At 44.1% G+C, this 15,645-nt stretch overlaps 1 protein-coding gene across 1 annotated transcript; it reads left to right on the top strand.

Annotated features, from left to right (window-relative positions):
• Positions 1-6,511: 6,511 nt before the first annotated feature.
• Positions 6,512-13,507, top strand: LOC110499415 (suppressor of cytokine signaling 3). The gene is given in 4 exon segments (XM_036956265.1): positions 6,512-7,201; positions 10,436-10,767; positions 10,769-10,870; positions 11,123-13,507. Coding segments are annotated over 3 exon segments (711 nt in total). The 5' UTR covers positions 6,512-7,201; positions 10,436-10,740; the 3' UTR covers positions 11,705-13,507.
• The last annotated feature ends 2,138 nt before the right edge of the window (positions 13,508-15,645 follow it).

Below are 15,645 nucleotides of genomic sequence, written 5' to 3'. Positions count from 1 at the left end.
GGTCCCTCGGCCATCATTCAGGCGCCCAAGATCTTTAATTTCTATCATACTTTCCATCACTTGGCCATTTCCATCCGTTTCACCTTCCCCCAGAGCGTGTTGTGGGCATTAAAATCCCCACACCACATTACATTACTTCTATCCGGCCCTCCACCCTCTCCAGCACTTCCAGGTCCAATATCTGACACAGATTATAGTAGTTCCACTATCACCCCTCCTCTCAGCCACACCTTCACCACCATATATTCCTGTTCAATACCTTTGCCTAGCATCCTGTAGGGAAGTCCCCCCCACACATCTCTGTCCCTACGAATCAATACATATACCTGTATAATAAGCCATGTTTCCTGCACACAAATCACATCAGGCTTAGCTGGAATAGCCACAATGAACTGCTTGAACTCCTGCCCATTAGCCAACATACTTCGAGCATTCCATTCCACAATACTGTCTACAAGGAGCAAAGTGATCATGCTGTTTTTACATGGGTATTGTGAAAGTGAACTGTGTTTGCGTGTGATCGGGGGTGTATTCATTCCTCCAATTCTGTTGAAAAACATTTCTTAAACGGAAGCAAACGGAACGGGATAAACATACCTGAATTTATCAAATGGAAACTCAAATGTGTAACTGTTAGACTAATGATTACGCCCTAGATCAGCTAGATGCAGGCAAGAGTATACAAGGCGGTATTAAATGTGTCACTGGCTGTCACCTTGATTACTCAAAATTCTCTCAACCTGTGCACATAGAAGGCCAGCACCCCGGAATCGCTTCTTCACTGTTGACGTTGAGACTGGTGTTTTGCGGGTACTATTTAATGAAGCTGGCAGTTGAGGACTTGTGAGGCGTCTGTTTCTCAAACTAGACACTCTAATGTACTTGTCCTCTTGCTCAGTTGTGCACCGGGGCCTCCCACTCCACTTTTTATTCTGGTTAGAGCCAGTTTGCACTGTTCTGTGAAGGGAGTAGTACACAGCGTTGTACGAGATCTTCAGTTTCTTGGCAATTTCTCGCAAGGAATAAGAATAGACTGACGAGTTTCAGAAGAAATGTCTTTGTTTCTGTCCATTTTGAGCCCGTAATCGAACCCACAAATGCGGATGCTCCAGATACTCAACTAGTCTAAAGGCCAGTTTTATTGCTTCTTTAATCAGAACAACAGTTTTCAGCTGTGTTAACATAATTGCAAAAAAGGTTTTCTAATGATCAATTAGCCTTTTAAAATTATAAACTTGGATTAGCTAACACAGCGTGCCATTGGAACACAGGAATGATGGTTGCTGATACTGGGCCTCTGTACGTCTATGTAGATATTCCATTTTAAAAATCTGCGGTTTCCAGCTACAGTAGTCATTTACAACATTAACAATGTCTACGCTGTATTTCTGATCAATTTGATGTTATTTTAATTGACAAAAAAACTAGCTTTTCTTTCAAAAACAAGGATATTTCTAAGTGACACCAAACTTTTGAACAGTAGTGTACGTTGTAAACTTTCCTTCAAAGGCCAGGTTGTAGTAACATCACAATGGGTAGGGTATAGGGAACATCTGAGTGTCATTCAGTAATCTAAACCTATCGATGTTACATTGAGCTGGGTGAATGGAATATGAATGACAGTCATCCAATATGCTGACATAGAAAATAAGGCCATGCTCATAATAGTAAAAAACAGCATCCTCGTTAATCATAAACGGCACCGACCGCCACTGACATATCTATGTGTAAACAAAAAATATAAATGCAACATGCAATAATTGATATGATTTTATTGAGTTACAGTTCATATAAGTCAATTGAAATAAATTCATTGGGCCCTAATCTATGGATTTCACATGACTGCAAATACAGATAAGCATCTCTTGGTCACAAATACCTTGGATCAGAAAACCAGTCAGTATCTGGTGTGACACATCTTCTTTGCATAGAGTTGATCAGGCTGTTGATTGTGGCCTGTGGAATGTTGTCCCACTCTTCTTCAATGGCTGTGCGAAGTTGCTGGATACTGGCGGGAATTGGAACACGTTGTCGTACACATTGATCCAAAGCATCCCAAACATGCTCAATGGGTGATATTTCTGGTGAGTATGCAGGTCATGGATAACTGGGATATTTTCAGCTTCCAGGAATTGTGTACAGGTCCTTGTGACACGGGGCCGTGCCGTATCATGCTGAGACATGAGTTGATTGCGGCCGATGAATGACATGACAATGGGCCACAGGATCTCCTCGCGGTATCTCTGTGCAGAGATACCGCGAGGATGCAAATGCAATTGAGTTTGTTGTCTGTAGCTTATTCTGGCCCATACCATAACCCCAACGCCACCAGTCTACGGTTGCAAACCCACAGTTTCATTAGCTGTCCGGGTGGCTGGTCTCAGACAATCCCGCAGGTAAAGAAACCAGATATGGAGGTCCTGGGCTGGTAAAGAAACCAGATATGGAGGTCCTGGGCTGGTAAAGAAACCGGGATATGGAGGTCCTGGGCTGGTAAAGAAACCAGATATGGAGGTCCTGGACTGGTAAAGAAACCAGATATGGAGGTCCTGGGCTGGCAAAGAAACTGGGATATAGAGGTCCTGGGCTGGTAAAGAAACCAGATATGGAGGTCCTGGGCTGGCAAAGAAACCGGGATATGGAGGTCCTGGGCTGGTAAAGAAACCAGATATGGAGGTCCTGGGCTGGCAAAGAAACCAGATATGGAGGTCCTGGACTGGTAAAGAAACCAGATATGGAGGTCCTGGGCTGGCAAAGAAACCGGGATATGGAGGTCCTGGGCTGGTAAAGAAACCAGATATGGAGGTCCTGGGCTGGTAAAGAAACCAGATATGGAGGTCCTGGGCTGGTAAAGAAACCAGATATGGAGGTCCTGGACTGGTAAAGAAACCAGATATGGAGGTCCTGGGCTGGCAAAGAAACCGGGATATGGAGGTCCTGGGCTGGCAAAGAAACCGGGATATGGAGGTCCTGGACTGGCATGGTTACACGTGGTCTGCAGTTGAGGCCGGTTGGATAAAATGGCGCAGGAAGAAATGGCAGCAGTTTGACGGGCGCCAAACCAATTGTGCTATTATGTGTTTTTCACGTTATTTGTAACTTATTTTGTACATAATGTTTCTGCAACCGTATCTTATGGCAAAAAAATATCTTCTGGATATCAGGACACTGATCACTCACCTCGGATTAGACTAAGATTTTTGCTTCAATAAGCCAGACGCACAGGACATTCTCCAAACACCCGACAGGGCCAACATCCCCGTTATTTGCAAGAGGAAGAAACGCAGGTACAGAGGACACAGAGCGGGATGCCTCGTGAGGACACGCAGCAGGCGAGTGGGAAAGCTGCCGTTACCGTTAATATTACTCGCCAATGTGCAATCATTGGACAATAAATTAGATGAGGTACGATCACGAATATCCTACCAACGGGACATAAAAAAACTGTAATATCCTATGTTTCACAGAATCATGGCTGAATGACAACATGGATATTCAGCTAGCGGGATACACGCTGCACCTCAGTGACTCGGTCAATAAAAAACTGGTCAGATGAAGCAGATGCTAAACTACAGGACTGTTTTGCTATCACAGACTGGAACATGTTCCGGGATTCTTCCAATGGCATTGAGGAGTACACCACATCAGTCACTGGCTTTATCAATAAGTGCATCGAAGACGTCGTCCCCACAGTGACTGTACGTACATACCCCAACCAGAAGTCATGGATTACTGGCAACATTCGCACTGAGCGAATTTGTAATACCAATATGTTTCAAGCAGACCACCATAGTCCCTGTGCCCAAGAACACAAAGGCAACCTGCCTAAATGACTACAGACCCGTAGCACTCACGTCCGTAGCCATGAAGTGCTTTGAAAGGCTGGTAATGGCTCACATCAACACCATTATCCCGCACATCTGTTTATAGAACCATGATGAAACCTGTAGGAAACGTTATGTTGAAGTACTAAAATTCCCACAGTAGAATGTTGCTTCTTAATGTTCTCTGAACCAACACACCTGAACACACTGTTAACAAAATATAGGATAGAGAGAGTTTTGTCGATGCTGAGAACGGAATGTATATGTTTCTAAATAACATTCTTAGAATATTCTCTGAATGTTACTAAAGTTCTTGTGTTTTTTAGGAAACATTTTCTTCACTTTCTGATAACAGAATGTATGTTTTTAAGTAACATTCTTAATTCAAAAGACACTCACACATCTGAGCAATCTTTTTTTCAGGTGCATGGTAACAGTTGAACAAGATTAAGGAAAAAGGAAACCGCACACTGATCTTGATAGTATCACTGCTCTTGATAGTATCACTGCTCTTGATAGTATCACTGATCTTTAATAAGCTTTACGTATCGGCCTCACGGCCTTCGTCAGAGCTTTTGTGAATTTTTTTAAATTAGCACCTTTATGTAGACCTAGCCCCGCCCACATCCGTTCCACACATGGAAAGAGGTTGGAGGCGAAGGAAAAACAAATAAGTGCTACCAAATATAACAATATGCATGTCATAAATATTCAAATAAAGTGTGTAAATAAAACATGTCTGTAAAACCAAAATGAGGACATAGACCTACCGAGCAAGTTGTCATTAATCATTGGATAATCTTAAATAGGCACATAATTCATGTTCAAATTCACAACATAACATACACAGGCATTTCATCATTAAGTCCTTTAGGAAATAATGTCTGGAGGGTGAAAATCCCAAAACATTCTCTTTTACTCAGAGTATTATTAATATCACCTCCCCTGTCTGATATCTTAACTTTCTCTATGCCACCAAATCTAAAAGGTTTTACATCACGCTTTAGATCATTAAAATGTACTGCGATTGGATAATCCCTGTCGTTTCTCCTGATTGAACTTTTATGTTCACTGATCCTCTGTTTGAGAGAACGAGGGGTTTTACCGACATAGCAGAGCCCACATGGACGTTTAATAATGTAAATAACATGGGTGGTGGAACACGTAATGATGTCATTTATTTGGAACCGTTTTCCTGTATGTGGGTGGCAGAAATATTCACACTTCATCACATTGTTGCACTGTGCGCATCCTCTGCATTTAAATAACATTCTTAAAAGGTTCTCTGAACATTACTAAGGTTTTCTTGTGTTTTTTATGGAAAGTTTTCTTAACATTCTCGGAAACAATTTGAGAACATTTAAATAGAACCCTGAGGAAACCTGTAGGAAAAGTTATGCTGAAGTACTGAAATTCTCACAGCAGAATTTCAGTTGCTTCTTCATGTTCTCTGAGAACATTCCATGTCAAAGCAGTTGGAGAATGTTCCTAGAACATTACCAAAATTGAAATGAAATGTAACTTTTAGGAAACGTTCTGTTAAACTAATGAAATGCCAAGAAATGTACGTTTTTTTGTTAAGTTCCTTAAATCTCCTGAGAATGTTCAAAGCCAAGCAACAATCTTGTACCATTCCCAGAATGTTGTGGGAAGGTTGTATGCAAAATAACCATAAGACAATCACACTCTTGCCAAGCTCTAAGGTTCTCAGAACGTTATGTTCTAGCTGGGAGGCTACCCTAAATTGGGTCCCTTTTCTAAATTCTAGCCTAGGCCTACTGTAGGCAAGTAAGCATGAGTCTAAATTGTGTAACGTAAACTCAACCCATTCCGTACAAATGTGCGGAACCACAACATTCAAACGAGGCTACAAAGAAAACTAATGGGACTGTAGCGACTGTGTTGACGTCAAAATCGGAGGTGTGTACTAGGTTTCTATTCAAGCGTTGATCGACATGGTAATGGCTCTATAGTATTGGAGAAAAGTTGAAAAAAACGGACCCATCGTGACGTGTCATGTCGTAACGTACAGCACGCACAAAGCAACTATTTCTGTCTTACAATCTCTCTCCAACAGGTGTAGGACTTCTCTCATCCTTTAAAAACAAGAAATGGACAGTGACGGGTAAGGGGGGATACCTAGTCATTTTTTGCTCATTGCATGCGATCAGCATTCTGAAAGCCAATGTTTACTTCTAAGATCACTTTAGCACTGCCCTAAAAACCCAATTCAAATTCGACACAAACCTTCAAATAGGTATGTAATGACACATTATATAAACTCTTTATAGTGTTTTATCTACATTTTAGAGGCGATAAGGTCATAAGTTGGACAGATCGAGTGAAAAAAAGGCAATTTTCCCACACAACATCTCCTTCTCACTATCACGTATTAGTTTCGTTTCCCCACCCGCCATTTTTAAAAAGACCGGACGGAGCTCATTGCCTGCTTGAATTATGCAGAAACCGTCAGCATTTAGGTCATGTAATTGATTCTGTTGGAAAGGGGAGAACTTGTGCTTTACAATTGTATTGACATTACAGTTGATCTGGAAGTATTACGGTTTTGGTGCGTTAAAATAAGGTAAATTGTACGGACCAAGGCGATGTACAAAAGTGAGTGAGTTATCAGTGCGTTCAGCAGTAGGCTAGTAGTTAAAAGTATTGGGCCAGTAATTGAAAGGTTGCTGGTTCGTATTCTCGAGACAACTAGGTGAAAATCGGTCTATGTGCCTTTGAGCAGGCACTTAACCCAATTGGCTCTGGATAAGTGTGTCTGCTAAATGACGTGAATGTAAAGTACAATGTAGGCTAGTTGTCAGTCAGGAATTATGGGTTTCCTCAAGGGTAAATAAGCGTCTTCAACTGTTTCATCTTGTCAGGGCGGAGTGGAGGGAAAGGGAGGACTCACCAGCTAATACGGGAATCGCCCCGTAAAAGAAGGTCACACACTGATTATTCTTTTGTGTGTATGTGTGTGTGTGTACTTACTGGAAGAACTTCGGAGCTGAGGAGGTGGAGCCTTACGAATATCAGCTCTAGAGACTACTCGCTGGTCGCTGTAACGCAACTACCTCCGTTTGCTGGATAGAGAAAAAAGGACAGAGTATTGTTTATGATCTATTTCACTTGCTTTGGTAATATAAACATGTTTCCCATGCAAATAAAGCCCTTTGAATTGAATTGAGAGCGAATAAGAATAGAGGGGGGGAGGACCCCGAAGTCTTTACCGACAATAGCCTACGGACCCGTTCCTCTGTCGGTTAGAAGAGACAGGAGTTAATGACCAAGTTTATAAATTATTTAACTCGGGGACTTTGGATATTTTCTCCCCCCGGAAAGGAACGCTGGAGCCCGAGACAGGAACCATCTCCAAGGTAAATAAGCAGGCTCCATACCCGGCGCTTTGACCGTTACTCTATGGTGCGTAAAATACCATTGTGCAATTGGGCAAAACGTTATCATAATGGCGATATGGTGAGCTTTTTGGGCTCGAGCAATTGCCTCTCTAAAACATCCTAGGGAGCCAGCACTACTACGAACAGTAGGCTGTTTATGGCGCAATGCAGAACAGTACTCCTATGTGGGACACACGCTAGGCTATATAGCCTACTCATTCTCCTTATTTCAGATGGCATTGTCTATTTCTGCGTTTTCGTTGTATGTCATGTTTCTATTCTGTGGCTGGAAGAGTCTCCAGCTTGGCTCAGACGGAGCCCGTGTTTCGCAGATGCATAGCGGGCAGAGTAACAACAAGAGGCGGTCCTGGAGAATGAAGATCCATCCATTATTGTGCCGGGCACGTTCCGTCTCGCTCCAAATGCAACGACCAGCAGCACAGTGAGACCGCCAGACCAGACCCATCCGGGGTAGCCTATTTACTGTGAAACCGGAGAACCATAGCCGCTCTGCTGGCGCAAGCAGGCTGCATGGGAATGAGGTTGTTTATTTAGAATGAACCGGGACTCATTCATAAAACTCGGTTTACTGAGAATCCCCCCGGGGGGGCGCAATCGATGGCAATTGAATCGTCTGATGGTATACTGGAGATATAGATAAAACATGTTTAATACAGCCTATGATGTACACTGAACAAAATATAAACGCAACATGTTGGTGCCATGTTTATTTAACTAGGCAAGTCAGTTAAGAACAAATTATTATTTACAATAACGGCCTAGGAACAGTGTGCCATGTTCAGGGGTAGAACGACATATTTTTACCTTGTCAGCTCGGGGATTCGATCTGGCAATCTTTCCGCCCCAAATATTTCTTGAGTTGAAATTTAAAAAAATCCAAGAAATGTTCAAAACACACAAAAAACGTATTTCTCTACGTGTTTATGCACAAATGTGTTTACCTCCCTGTTCGTGAGCATTTCTCCTTTGTCAAGATAATCCATCCACCTGACAGGTGTGGCATATCAAGTAGCTGATTAAACAGCATGATCATTACACAGGTGCATCTTGTGCTGGGGACAATAAAAGGCCGCTTTAAAATGTGCAGTTTTGTCACACAACACCGCAAATGTCTCAAGTTTTGAGGGTGTGTGCAAGTGGCATGCTAACTGCAGAAATGTCCACCAGAGCTGTTGCCAAATAATGTAATGTTAATTTCTCTACCATAAGTTACCTCCAACGTCTTCGTTTTAGAGAATTTAGCAGTACATCCAACCGGCCTCACAACTGCAGACCACATTTTTTTTAAATAAGGTTTTTCTGTTTTTAATTTTGTAATACATTTTGAAACATTTTTCTAAAACCTGCTTTTGCATTGAGGGGTATTGTGTGTAGATTGATGAGGAAAAACAATAATTGAATACATTTTAGAATAAGGCTGTAACGTAACAAAATGTGGAAAAAGTGAGGGTTCTGAATACTCTCCGAATGCACTGTGTGTGTATATATATATACACTGAACAAAATATAAACGCAACATTCAACAATTTCAAAGGTTTTACTGAGTTACAGTTCATATAAGATAACCAGTCAATTTAATACATGAATTAAGCCTTAATCTTTGGATTTCACATGACTGGGCAGGAGTGCAACCATGTGTGGGCCTTGGATGGCATAGGCCCACCCACTTGGCAGCCAGGCCCACTAACTCGGGAGCCAGGCACAACCAATAAGAAAAAAAGGGTTTTATTACAGATATAAATATTCAGACCCTTTGCTATGAGACTCAAAATTGTGTTCAGGTTCATCCTGTTTCCATTGATCATCCATGAGATTTTTCTATAACTTGATTGGAGTACACCTGTGGTAAATTAAATTGATTGGACAGGCACACACCTGTCTATATAATGTCCCACATTTGACAATGCATTTCGGTGCATGTCAGAGCAAAAACCAAGCCATGAGGTCGAAGGAATTGTCCGTAGAGCTCCGAGACAGGATTGTGTCGAGGCACAGATCTGGGGAAGGTTACCAAAAAAATATCTGCAGCATTGAAGGTCGCCAAGAACACAGTGGCCTCCATCATTCTTAAATGGAAGAAGTTTGGAACCACCAAGACATTTTCTAGAGCTGGCCGCCCGGCCATACTGAGCAATCGTCGGAGAAGAGCCTTGGTCAGGGAGATGACCAAGAACCCGATGGTCACTCTGACAGAGTTCAATAGTTTCTCTGTGGAGATGGTTGTCCTTCTGGAAGGTTATCCCATCTCTGCAACACTCCACCAATCAGGCCAGATGGAAGTAACTCCTATGTAAAAGGCACATTACAGCCGGCTTGAAGTTTGCCAAAAGGACTCTAAGAACATGAGAAACAAGATGAAACCAAGATTGAACCCTTTGGCCTGAATGCCAAGCGTCGCGTCTGGAGGAAACCTGGCACCATCCCTACGGTGAAGCATGGTGGTGGCAACATCATGCTGTGAGGATGTTTTTTAGCGGCAGGGACTGGGAGACTAGTCAGGATTGAGGGAAAGATGAACAGAGCAAAGTACAGAGAGATCCTTGATGAAAACTTGCTCCAGAGCGCTCAGGACCTCGGACTGGGGCGAAGGTTCAACTTCTAACAGGACAATGACCCTAAGCACACAGCCAAGACAACGCAGGAGTGGCTTCGGGACAAGTTTCTGAATGTCCTTGAGCGGCCCAGCCAGAGCCCGGACTTGAACCCGATCGAACATCTCTGGAGAGACCTGAAAATAGCTGTGCAGCGACTCTCCCCATCCAACCTGACAGAGCTTGAGAGAATCTGCAGAGAAGAATGTGATACTCCCCAAATACAAGTGTGCCAAGCTTGTGGCGTCATACCCAAGAAGACTCGCGGCTGTAATCGCTGCCAAAGTTGCTTCAACAAAGTCCTGAGTAAAGTGTCTGAATACTTATGTAAATGTGATATTTCAGTTTCTAAAACCCTGTTTTCGCTTTGTCATTATGGGGTATTGTGTGTAGATTGATGAGAGGGGAAAAAACGATTTAATCCATTTTAGAATAAGGCTGTAACTTAACAAAATGTGGAAAAAGTCAAGGTGTCTGACTACTTTCCGAAGGCACTGTGTGTGTGTATATGTGTATATGTGTGTTTATATATAAATAAAAACACGATTTGTTATGAATGAAGTTTTTCAATAGACATAACTCTCACTCTCTCTCTCTGCAGCTGTCTGCAGTGGGTGGTCTCTCTGAGGTCCTCTCTGGACTGCCACTCAGTGTCTTCACTCTGGGAATCACGTCCGCTACCCTACTCCTCCCCTCCTCCCTCACGTCCTCCCCCCTCCTCCCCCCACACGTCCTCCCCCCTCCTCCCCCCACACGTCCTCACCCTTCCTCCTCCCTCACGTCCTCTCCCTTTCTCCTCCCTACCTCCATCACAACTCACCTCCTCCCCTTGTACCTCCTCCTCCCTCCCTGCTCTGGACCCCCCACCCCTCGGTCAGCAAGCCGAGCAGGGGGGGTCAGGGCGCCATGGTAACCCATAGCAGGCACGACCCCCCCAGCCATGAGCAGCGTTACCCGCCCAGAGGCCAGAGGTCAGGGGTCAGACGTGGACCCCCTGCGCTACAAACCCTTCAGCTCGCACGCACACTACCAACAGGCCAGTTCAACTCTGTCATCATGTGGCAGCTCCACATGTACTATATGCAAACTAGCTAGCCTCTTACTAAATGCTAACCCATCATCATCATTATTCCTCTCAGTCTCAGATGGTTTGTCTAATTGTTATCATTACAGCATCATATATTATAGTTCCTCTGCCAGGTGCTGTGTGTATAGTATATTTGATGTACCTACTTTGCATAAATTAAACAATTGTTATATTAAAACCTATTATTTCCCCCTGTTCCAGGTGCTGTGTGCGGTGCGTAAGTTACAGGAGAGTGGGTTCTACTGGGGTGCAGTGGGGGGTCGTGAGGCCAGCGCTCTGCTCCGCTCCCAGCCCCCCGGGACCTTCCTGGTCCGAGACTCCTCCGACCACCACTACTTCTTCACACTGTCGGTCCAGACGGCTCGCGGGACCAAGAACCTCCGGATCCACAGCCAGGGGGGAAGCTTTTACCTGCAGCCTGACCCCCACTGCACGCACACGCCCCCGCGTTTCGACTGTGTGCTCAAACTGATTGGACACTACATGGGGAAGGAGGGAGGTGGAGGAGGAGATGGGGAGGCCGGGGCCGGGGTAAGGACAGGGGGAGGCATGACTGCGGCTGCAGGGGAGACTGTGGGGACAGGGAGTTTGTATCTGATCCACTCAGGGGGAGAGAAGGTTCCGTTAGAACTGCGTCGACCCCTCCCCTCCTCCCTGTCCTCCCTCCAGCACCTGTGTAGAAGGACCCTGAACGGACACCTGGGGGGCCCGGATCCCCCCGACACACACCAGCTCCCTCACACTCTAAGAGACTTCTTGGCGGAGTACGATGCTCCCATCTAACACACACACACAGTTCATTTTGGGGGTTTCCCCATCTAACGGTTGAGGATAGGATTTGGAGAGGGTAAGCTGATCCTAGATCGATGCTACTGCTTCCTATCAAGTGGAGCTTCATATAGGTAGCCATGGATACGCCTCTCCTGGAGAGACTGTCAATGGGAGTCAGGAAAACGCTGGGGGTCAGAAGTGATTGCCCTGTCAGCCAGTTAGTCATTTTCCCAGCGGAAGCTGTGATTGGATAGTCAAAAAGATTACAGTGACGCAGACCGTGAACGTGCTCACACGCAAGCAAACACACACTTTAGCAGTGACTTTAGGAGTGTTGTCAGAAGGTTTCCTGTGGGTTTGTTGTGCTGCTGAGGAACAGCTCTTTCTATTGATTAACAGAAGCTTGCCTCTCCTCTTTCTCCTGTCTGACATGTAAAATGGGCTGACTGGATTGAGAGAGAGAGAGGGAGATAGAGGGAGGGATGGAAGTATAATGAGAGAAAAGGAGAGAGGGGATGGGGAGTATGGCAGAGAATGTCAAATGAGGGGCCCATAGCAGAGTGAATGTGTTTGTGTGCATGGTGTCGTACACATTTCCACTGCTGCATGCCAACTAGCATGGCCTCATAGGAAGGTGTGAGGGATCATGGCTGACAACAGCCTCTAGCCTCACACACAGATAGACACACACACAGGCATACATACAGCTATACTGCAGTTTTGGAAGCTCTTCTGTTAGAATGTGATGGAGGTGCCCCTGTCTCTCCCTCTTGTCTTTATCCCCCCCCCCCCACATATCTCTCTGACAACAGGAGTTGTGACAGTGAGTCTGAGCAGACCACTGTTAGTCAGACAAAAGCCCTGGCAGACAACCAAAGCTAACAGTGGATCTTATTATAGTCCCAGGGGGCAGGCAGGCAGACAGACAGACAGACAGGGCGGGCAGGCAGGCAGACAGACAGACAGACAGGGCGGGCAGGCAGGCAGACAGACGACCGGACCGGGCAGACAGACAGACGACCGGACCGGGCAGACAGACAGACGGACCGGGCAGGCAGGCAGACAGACAGACGAACCGGGCAGACAGACAGACAGACAGACGGACCGGGCAGGCAGGCAGACAGACAGACGGACCGGACCATGCGGGCAGGCAGGCAGAAACAACAACGTGTGTGCCCCAAATAGCACCTTATTCCTTTTATAGAGAATTACTTTGGGACCCTGTGGACTCTGGTCCACAAAAGTAGTTCACTATAGGAAATAGGTTGAGATACCGGCAGAAACAACTACAACAGAACATAGTCAGAAGTCGAGTGGGAGAGGTTAGGAAAGGGTGAGGAAAGAGTGAGGAAGACAAGTAGGGGTGAGGCTGGGGGAGAGGTTAGAGATGGTTTTCAGACCACAGAGATGATGACAACCCCTTCATTTGGTCTGATGATGATGGTAGTGATGATGATAATGATAGTGATGAAGATGATGATGACGAAGACGTGATAATGATGATTTTGATGATTATGTAGTGTTAAGCTGAATCCATGTCTTCCTGATAGAAGTCTAATTAGTCATTTTTAACATTTACTAACAACATAATGTTTACATGTGTCGCATCAGCCCAGCTACATGTGAAGTACTCGTCTTTCATAAAGACTGCTCATAACCTCGCCACTAGACTGGCAGACAGGGAAAACTATCTGGAACAACAACAACTAAAAGCATTACAAAATAGAAATGAATAAAGGAATTTTGCACATATTTATATTTCTAAGATATTTCAATACGTAATATTAAAGCGCACTTTTCTTTTACCAAATTGAACCGATTCTCTTTGTGCCTTAATTTATGTAGGATATACATCTGTCTGTCCTGTCTGTCTGTCTGTCTGTCTGTCTGTCTGTCTGTCTGTCTGTCTGTCTGTCTGTCTGTCTCTGTCTGTCTCTGTCTGTCTCTGTCTGTCTCTGTCTGTCTGTCTGTCTGTCTGTCTCTGTCTGTCTGTCTGTCTCTGTCTGTCTGTCTGTCTGTCTCTGTCTGTCTCTGTCTGTCTCTGTCTGTCTCTCTGTCTCTGTCTGTGTCTGTCTGTCTCTGTCTGTCTGTCTGTCTGTCTGTCTGTCTGTCTGTCTGTCTGTCTGTCTGTCTGTGTCTGTCTGTCTGTCTGTCTGTCTGTCTGTCTCTCTGTCTCTCTGTCTGTCTGTCTGTCTGTCTGTCTGTCTGTCTTTCTGTCTGTCTGTCTCTCTGTCTCTCTGTCTGTCTGTCTGTCTGTCTGTCTCTCTGTCTCTCTGTCTGTCTGTCTGTCTGTCTGTCTGTCTCTGTCTGTGTCTGTGTGTCTGCAATTTAATTAACACTTTAACTGAATGTGGTGTCAATTTAAACCCCTCTGGTGTTAACCCCTCTAGAATCAACTCTCAGATATAACACTTTTTTACCTCAACACCGAGATTTTAACACCTGCGAATTTGCTATATGGGGTACACGTGAAACATTTCTCTGGTAATGTGCAGTGTATTGAACTGTAGTGTCTGTGTGTGTGTGTGTGTGTGTGTTTTAAGAGTGAGAAAGAGGCGAGGGGGTCAGAGAATTAGTGTATGTGAGGTCAGAGAGGTGAAAGGTTCCACGTGGGAGAGATTTATGATGGTCTGTGGTTAGCAGTGTGTAAAAGATGTACGTGAGGGTCTGGGTGGAGAATTTCTCAATAGTGTGAGTAACTCTCTCTCTCTCCCCCAATTCAATTCAAATGGCTTTATTGGCATGGGAAACATGTTTATATTGCCAAAGCAAGTGAAATAGAGAATAAACAAAAGTGAAATTAACTATCTCTCTCTTTCTCACACACACAGCTAGACAGTGTTACAAGTGCTATGGTTTAGAAATACACTATGAGGTTTCCTGTACACATTCACACAACTGAGAATGAATAAACACAATCACACTTACACAGAACATCTCTCCACTTTCTCACATCATAAAGGAAAAAACACACAACTACAGATAGGATTTTAATTTGAGCCAGTTTGCTACAGCAGGAAAATAATCCTGCAGCAACAGAATATGTGGATTATAATGAATGGATTTTTTTGTAGGGGTTGATACACTTTTCTGTAGGGAAAATCAAGTCAAATTGTAAAGTGGAAATTGCTAACTTTAGAAGCCTTTTCAAACCTTGAATACACTACATGTTTGCATTTTCCTTCTATGCAAGAAAATTACTGCAACAACAGGATGATCAAATTAAGATACAGCATTTGTACACAGTTTCATTTCTAAACTTGTGGTTTTTACCTCGAGATTTTCATGAGAGAATTCATGCTACTTTCCAAATTCACACAACCAGTTTAGATGTACGCACACACACACACACACACACACACACACACACACACACAAACCTTCACACACAGCTTTACCGCTAGTGCCTCCCCTTCTCCATAAACCTCTGATTACATAATTGATTGACATGGTCAGCAGCATTGACGGGAATAGGGCCATAAACTATTACAGTAATGTTTACTATCTGGCTCCCATCAGGAAGACTCTACTTCCTGGTTCAAACAAATACAAAGACCGCACTGTGTGAGGCAATTCCCAGAGCCCTGCATGATAACAATACCCAGTGCACTACATGACAGCAACAGCCTTGCAGACAATGCATTATGTTTTTCATGACAACATGACTAGAAAATACTCTGGGCCCGAATGTCAAAGATGAGTTATAACTAAACGTTTTGTTGCCAGGGAGATATTTAGAATAACACAACTCATATGTATAACACAGTCCCTAGTCAGTGGGCTTCAGTCTATCAGTAAATACACTCTGTTTGAATTTTATTGTGCAAGCGCATTGTAAGTACATTCCATATCCATTAGGGACATATTCAGAGAGAGAGCGAGAGAGAGAAAGAAAGAGAGATGACCCACACCTACAAAAGCAACAAAACACAGGCAGGTAAAAAAAAAACAAA

This window comes from Oncorhynchus mykiss, chromosome 20 (genome assembly GCF_013265735.2).
Source record: "Oncorhynchus mykiss isolate Arlee chromosome 20, USDA_OmykA_1.1, whole genome shotgun sequence".
Classification (NCBI taxonomy): domain Eukaryota; kingdom Metazoa; phylum Chordata; class Actinopteri; order Salmoniformes; family Salmonidae; genus Oncorhynchus; species Oncorhynchus mykiss.
The sequence above is the reverse complement of the archived record's forward strand: the minus strand, read 5'-3'. Positions and strand labels throughout refer to the sequence as shown.